This window comes from Sander lucioperca, chromosome 5 (assembly GCF_008315115.2).
Source record: "Sander lucioperca isolate FBNREF2018 chromosome 5, SLUC_FBN_1.2, whole genome shotgun sequence".
NCBI classification, from domain to species: Eukaryota; Metazoa; Chordata; class Actinopteri; order Perciformes; family Percidae; genus Sander; species Sander lucioperca.
In genome coordinates, this window is record NC_050177.1 from 2161866 (window position 1) to 2170000 (window position 8135).

Here is an 8135-nt window from a genome sequence, read left to right on the forward strand (position 1 = left end):
TTTAACTTTGTGAGCTGCCTGTATATTTTTATGCACAATGCCAAACTTGAGGTCATGACACATAAACCGGCAACATTTTAATTCAGTGAAGATGCATGGGCAGGAGGCCAAACGGATCATAGGGATTCACAACTGGAATTACATCGAATACCATTAACATGTAGGCTAGGCTATAATTTTCTCAAATGTTGCTGTTGTGAAAAACATTATCGATTTAGGCTTGATAAAACCCAGGCATGTAGGCTGCTATGTGCAAAAATATAGCCTATACCACAAACACACTGCGGGTATAATTCTATTGAAATGCATCTTTGTTAGAGGCCTATAATTAATTGGGCTTAGTTTATCTTATTATTGCAAGAATAACAGAGTGGTTTCAAATCTAAATGAGCAGCCTGTTAGAAAAATATAGCCGTTATAATTGTGTGCATTTCAAGTGCTGCAAAACTTTAATCTTTGGGCCACTGAACGGCCCATTTCTCTTTATCCTTTATCTGCCAGTTTGTCTAGCTTGTACTGGAAATTACAAGTCCTCCTCTCCAAACGCTCCATAACCAAATATGAATAATGCATTGGTTTGGCATGGGAGCAGCAACAGACACCCATGTTCCTGACTAAACGGGCCTGTCACAACTGTGACGTTATCAAAAGACCTACAGGCATGAATTATTAAAAATATATTGCCCTCAAATGTTTACCGGCAGCAATTATAAAATAATAATAATAATAATAATAATAATAATGTACCTGATAAATGCCAATTAAGATTGTAAAAAATAATGTCAACTCATTAAAGAAACTTTTGTTAATTTATTATAGGAACGAAAAAGGTGGATTCACGTTTCACATGTGATGGAGAAAGTAAAACAATTTTATGAGTATTCTTTTTTTTTTTTTTTAGAAACCCGTGCCTCAGGTTCACTTTCACTGTTATAAAAACATCAAAATTACATACAGAAAGCACATGATTTTTTTTTAATACACGAAATAAAGTAAAATACAAAATGAACAAATTCCCCACAAGGCATTCATAAAGTCACTAAATAATAAAAAATAATGCATGTGTCTTGTGTATAAACATATTTTACACGTGCCCGTACCGTCCTCGTGTTAGTGTCATTTGGTCGTGTGTTCACTGTGTTTAAGATGACATAATGCTCCTTTAAAAGGGGACAAATCACCACCTTACGGGTTATCCTGTGACAAAAGGTTCATCATATATTATAATCTAACGTTTCTGGTGTGTCGCCTATGGTTTCACCTTTACCAGAGGAGGTCCAAACAAGGTCGAATATAGTCCAAACATTCAAGTGAGAGTGGCCCTTCCTCAGAGAGGGGAGGAAAGATGAAGAGAGAGAGAGAGAGAGAGAGAGAGAGAGAAAGAGGGGTGGAGAGATGGCTCACATCACGTCATCCGTGAAAACTCATGCAAACACTGCTTGGGCATTTTGAATCGTGGGCAAGAAACACAAGAGGGAGAAACACTTCGAATATTGTCCTTTTTTTTATCTCTGCTTCGTCAAAGAATTCCCGCTCTGTCCTTTTACAGAGAAAGTGTTGTATAACGAGGCCAGCCTCTATATGTTCAAAATGAAATCATAACAATTATAATATAATATTAAAACGGAAAAACTGCAGAATGGTTCGCCTTGTTTGACAAAGTATCGACCGTCCCAGCTGCATCCTCCTCCACCTTCTCAGGGTGTCCCGCCGCCCTCCTCAGCCATGCGGCTCCAGAGAAGGACCCTGCGTAGCCTTGCTATCCATTCAGCCACTTTATTTGGCGTCCAAAAAAACACACCTGTATAGGCTATTACGTCATAGTCTCTTTTTTTCATTGTCTTTTCTTTGTCTCATAAATAGCCTATATTATTTTATAGTTATACTCGTTGTCCTTCATTTAAAAAAAGAAAACATAAATATCGTCCTTGGATAATTTTTTCTCACTTTGTTCTTGGACATGTTCACTTTGAAAGCGTTTATGTTCAGTGTCTCTCAGTAGCGAGGACGTGGAAGAAAGCGCGTGCGCGTGCGCGCCCCGTGCCCCCCAGTCTACCTGGCGTCACAGTCCCAGCGCTGCCGTGTGCTTTTTGGCCTTCAGTCTCAGGTCGGCGATGCTGGAGTTCTTGCTGGTGTTCTTGGCGGCTGCGGCGGCGGCCACAACAGAGGCAGCGGAGGCAGACTCGGCCGCGAGCGTCGCCAGGGGCAGCCCGAACGGCGGCGCGGGGAACATCATGTAGGGCGCGTGCGCTGCCAGGTGAGAGTGCAGGTGGTGCTGCGCGTGGGCCACGGCGCTGTCCAGCTGCAGTTGCGCCTGCACCTGAAAGGAGAAGGGCGGCACGTTGCAATGACTATCCTACGGGACGCACGGATGGGGAGAGAAGGGGGAGAACATGCGTTAACTTTGCAGTGGGTTGTCTGAAGGGTCATTTCACTAGTGTCACTGTGGTAGATGTGGTTTAACTGTACTGTAGGGTCTAATCTTATAGGGAGGCAGGGTGAGTAGTTAAAGAGGCCACCATTCAGCTGGACTTCAGTGTTCAATCCCCGAGCTTTTCTACTAAACTGTTTTTGAGCAATATCCCTGGATGCCATCTAGTTCTATATGGACATTATTTACTACTGCAACTCTTGTGAATCAAAGGTGAAATTTCAGTTTTTATTTGGACATCAATAGCATGAAATCTAATATCAAATCAAACGTTCATTGTCTTTGGGAATCTTGGACCTTTGCCTTCAAGATAATAAACCCAGACCAGTCCAGTGGTGCTCAAAGTGAAGACTGGACTTTACTGAAATGTAATGCAATATAAATAAATATGTCCAGACTCTCACCATCATACTGCCCGCCTACCCCCCACACACACACACACACACACACACACACACACACACACATACACACATACACAAGTGCATGGTTTAATATATCAAAAACAAATCAATCCAACCATGGAATTTATACCTTTATGTGTGGTAGGAAAACATTCAGAAACTCTTGGCCTTGACGGGGGTCTGTTTTACACTCTGGAGTACTATAGGTCTACTAATATGTTTGCTTGCTCCAATAAAATAGGCAAATAAAGCATAACCCTCTATCGTGTTATGCTTTATTTTCCAATTAGGTTGTACAGGCTATACGCTGTGTTGGCACAGGGTTTTTGTCAGTGTGGTAATAAGAGTTTAGTTACCCCCTACATTGGAACTGGAGTCTCTGCATAGCACTTGGGCACAGCCTGTGCCAAGACACCAGTCCTGGGATTGCTCTGGTTTTTAATACTAGACGCTTCAAAGTAACTTGCCTGTTGGAATGGCATCCGTAAAGCCCCTACGTTGACATATGGCGCTACACGACAAGCTTCAAACTGATTCGCTGCTCCAATCAGGACTCCTGCAATAAGCACAAATGATAGCCTAACTGTGAGGAGGATATTCAAAAACCACAAAGAAGTCAACTGTATGGCTGAATAAGAAATCACAGTGCGTTTAATTAACTGAAAATGAAAACCACGTCCCAAATAGTAACAGTGCGTAAAGATTATGTTGCTGCATGCTGCATGCTGCATGCTGCATGCATTTGAGCGTGTAGTTGCTCTGTAACAGAATAGAATAGAAAAACAGTTTTGTGTTTTGTTGGAGCATGCAGGATAAAAGCGTACCTTTATGTAACTGGTTCTCCTGCTTTCTGCATTTGGCTCTTCTATTCTGGAACCAAACCTGCAGGGACAGAAATTAATTAGAGACCTACTGATTGGCAGCTGCTTGTGGGGCCAGCATGTGTAATTCTTCTCAAAGTGACAACAACCGCAGAAAAAACAATATCCCCAAGGAGCACTGAAATATTAATGACACTGCTTAACCCCAGATTTGAATTATTACATTTAGTCTACAACAAGGAAGAGTGGGGGTTGGAGCAGAGAGAAAGAGCAAGAGTAGAGTGGTAAATCTACGAAAAGAGGGACATTAAAACCCTATTAGGAGAATAGAAACACCCTTGTTGGAAATGTGCAGGACTAGTGGACTATAATAAATAACCTTGTCAGCGTTGGTTTCATCTTTCTATAGATTAGTGTCCCCGAAGAGTTGGATGAACTCTCAGATATCGAATAGCAGCAATGCTATTACGGTTTTGGACATCAGAGCAAGGCGATCTGAGAACATCTCCCTCTTTCTCTTTCCATCGCCCTCTCATTAAATGACCGCTGAAATTAATTACCCTTATCTGCAGAAAATCCATGTCAGAGAAGCGCTTAAATGCCTCGCAGTTTTGTCTAATCACCGCCATAATACACACTTGCACAAAAAAAAACAGCTTCAAAGACAGCTCACTTCTCTTTTTCCTTCTGTTGAAATCGACAAGCCTCAATTTCAGAGAAACGCCTTGGAACACAGATTAAACGATTCATTTCTATGATAATCTGCTTTGAATCTCTCAGACAAAGCTAGGGCTAAATTAGCCCACAATACACCATGTCAATCTGCAATCTCCCTTACATTAGGTCCATATAGGCTCCACACAGTGAGAGCATCAATGAAATATCATATTGATTTGGCTGTCAGCTGGCTTCATTTATTGACCACAGTATCGGAAGTCCTTTTGTGCACGCTTCAGCTAATTTATCGCGATGATAAAAGCAAATGCTCTGCTGTTATTGATTGGGGCAGATTTTTATTTTATTTTTTTCAAACAAAATAAATGTGTGGTCTCTGCATGCAACTGGTAAAACGCTATATTACTCTAGCAGAGAGAAAGAGGGAGAGAGCTGCTCTTGATTTGGGTAGAAATAATACATAATTTATGCAAATCCCCGAGCTGTGCTCCTTGTTCGGGATACAATACGCCTTATTGGTGAGATTCCAGTTCAGGCCGGGAGAGCCCTGCAAAAAGCTGGCTTTAACTTTTTTTAGGGGGGGTGAAGGGTGAGTTTGGGATGGGGGTCTTTTGGGCCCGTTTTATGATTTATTTTTTTCCACTACGACCGCGATATTGACTATTGAGACAAATGCTCAGCCCTCCCCTGAGCCGGAGCATACGGGATAAAAGAGTCTGGAATAAGATATTATAGGAGTTTGATCAATCAGATGAGAGGAGTTGTCTATATATTCATTGTCCCTCTGCTCCCGTTGCACAAGGCATGTCTGAGCCCCCCCCCTCCCTTACTGACTGAAGCCTTACTGGGTTTCTGGGCAGATGGTCTGTCCCCATGAAAAACGACAGCATCTCTGACAAACAGGGCCTTGGTAACATACACCCAGGAACTGAAGGCAAATATTTGTAGGCGTATTTGTTTCGATGGATTCGGATAATACAGATTACAGCGACTCCTCGTGATACAAGCAAAGGTCTAATTGAGACAATTAACACAAATTCAATAATAAAAACAAACTGAGCGAAACATGTTCTAATCAGAAAGTGATGAAAGAAATAACATTTCGATTGTGAACTCTGTGTCTTCCTTCTTTCAAAATCATGTTCCTCTTATTTAAACCCACAAACACCCATGGGGGGGGGGGGGGGGGGTCCTCTGAACCTTTCATAAATCCAGGCCTACTGTAGTCTAGTAGTGTAGGTCTGTGTGTGTGTCTTCTACATTCAAAACCTCCATACAACAAAATGTTATCATGCTCAGACTTTGTTTATGCGTTATATAAAGCTTATCATAACACAAATCAGTGACGATATTATTAAAATCCCTCCTGGATAAAGAGAGAATATGGGAAAAAATATGTGGATTTCTTCTTATTTTTTCTTCTATTATTATCATTATTATTACTATTATTGTTGTTGTTGTTATTATTATTATTATTATTATTATTATTATTATTATTATTATTATTATTATTATCATCATTTTTATCAGCATTCATTATCTTATTAATATTATTAGTTTGTTTTAATTATTAGGCTATTTCAATTTAAGGATGTGGGTCACTTTCTCCTCCATTGTTGACACATATTCATATGCTCACGCTGCCATGGTTATGATAATGTTGTTAATGACAACAATACACATACATATACTTATATACATACTACATATAGCCTATATTTCAGTTTGTTTGATAATTTAATTAGATTTAGGCTAGACGGAACTACGTGCTACTTTGTCTCACCAAATAACGCCTCAATATTCGTATACACTAATTATTCTAATAATATTATTATTCAAGTATAAAGGACTCTTCCTACCTGTACTCGGGCCTCTGACAGTCCCAGCCGCTGGCTGAGCTCCTCCCGCATGAAGGCGTCCGGGTAGTGGGTCTCGTCAAAGAGCCGCTCCAGCTCGTTGAGCTGCTCTAATGTGAAGTTAGTCCGACTTCTCCTCTGTTTGATTTTAGTCTGTGCCTCGTCCTCTAAAGGCTTCGAATCGTCCTTCCTTTCTTTCACATCTGTGTTGCCTGTGTTGTTGCAGACGAGAAGAGAGGGAGAGACATCAACACCATGGAGCTGCACTGTGACCTCCAATCTGTGCTCCTTCATCGTCACACATTTATGAAATTGTTTAATAATGTTTTTACTCTGAAAAATACGCTTCATTCTCACGTAAATCATATAGGGCTAACGTACGTCGGTTTAATACCGGATTAATAGGCTGCATATTCTTCCATGCAGTCAAAAAGAGCCAAACTAACGGCTGTGCAAACTCTACCCCATCAGATTAAAGGGTAGAACTGAAATAACGTGCACTACTGAAATGATTATCGACCTACATAAATTGAAATAAAACCTAGGCTACATGATAGGAAAGAAAGACATGCCCTACCAGCCCTCAAATATCACAGAGCTATCAGACCTCGGATGTTTTGTAGAGCTACATAAAGCTCTTTAATTATTAACTGCTTATAAATATGTAACGCTTTGCCCACTGTTGGATGTCTGATACGTGCTTGTCGCAGTTCCGCTTTTAACCACGCTGCCCATGACGAACAGATGTCATTTTCTTTTTACAAGCCACCCAGTTCTAAGATGTCCTGTGTCACATTTTGTCCAGGTTTCATAATACACAGTAAACATCTGCTTCTACTTTCTTAAAATGTCAAAATAATAGGCCTATGCTAATGACTAGAACACAATTGGAATTTGGTCGGTTTGGAAGCATTAAACACAAAAGCAATTCTTTATATTTCATTAATTATTTGCCGTGTATGCTGTCTTTAATTACTGATGCTTTTTAATTTGCTTTTATTTTCGTTTTGCAATTATATAGCCTACAATAAACATTGAATTGTTGAGGACAACCACGAAAAATAACTCTTCCACCTAATGTCTATGATATTTATTTTATTTATATGAGATCATTAGATTTTTATTCAAGCCGTCTACTATTTTAACTGATGTGCTTTCACACATGAAAACAGACATCTATATGTGCACCGAGTGACTACAGAAATGACAGGACTTGATTGCCACCTTTCATGTGCAGTGATGTCTGCATGTCGGATGTTTAATGCGCCCTCTTTTAGTTGAAACAATGTTATAATATCTATATCAAAGATAGATCAAGAGCTCTGGTATCACTGACAATGACGCGTAATAAACTAATATAACCTTGTTGTTATAATTAATCTGAAGTAGGCTAAACTACAGCGTTTTCTTAAAAAACTTAAGGCAAATCAAGGACGGGAATGCACCGCTATACTTTCATACAATTGTGATATTAAAAAATGTAAGACAATGGGCTTAAATCCTGTCATGTTATAATAGCATGGTTAATAGTTTGCCATATGAGGCCTTGTTGTTTATCCGTTGTTTAGTGCTGGGGTAGGCCTTTTCTAATGAATTGAAACTTTTTGAAACTGTACCACAGTAAGAAATCACTATGCTGCAAGCATCTTATTAAGATGGAAGATATTATGATGCCTATAAGCTAAGGAGGGCGGTTTTGACGTTGCAGGCAAACAACTAAGAAAAATAAAAGGTACTTTCACAAAGCAGCAGTGAATGATTTTCCTTCTTACAGATCTCTATTATGCTGTAGCCTAACTTAGGCTACATCGACTAGTGGGATACTGAAATCTGCTTGGATCGTATCACAAGCTAACTTGTAGCCTACAAGCTGTTTTAACTGTATTTCGCAAATAAAAACGTTGTTATGATCGGTGTATGATGTTCGATTAGCCTTTCTAGAATAGAA

The 8135-nt window shown here is 39.9% G+C and overlaps 1 protein-coding gene across 2 annotated transcripts in view; it reads right to left on the reverse strand.

Moving 5' to 3' along the window:
* Positions 1–968: 968 nt before the first annotated feature.
* The window catches only part of shox2 (short stature homeobox 2), a 7825-nt gene continuing 658 nt past the window's right edge, over positions 969–8135 (reverse strand). Inside the window, exons 2-5 of one of the 2 annotated variants that reach the window (XM_031296995.2) lie at positions 6191–6399; positions 3660–3717; positions 3303–3391; positions 969–2320 (exon numbers count right to left, since the gene is read on the reverse strand). In XM_031296995.2, the coding sequence (XP_031152855.1) occupies positions 2063–2320; positions 3303–3391; positions 3660–3717; positions 6191–6399 (614 nt within the window). In that variant the 3' untranslated portion in view covers positions 969–2062. Of the gene's footprint in view, positions 2357–3302; positions 3392–3659; positions 3718–6190; positions 6400–8135 lie in introns of both variants that reach the window. The other variant, XM_031296994.2, reaches the window with a different exon arrangement.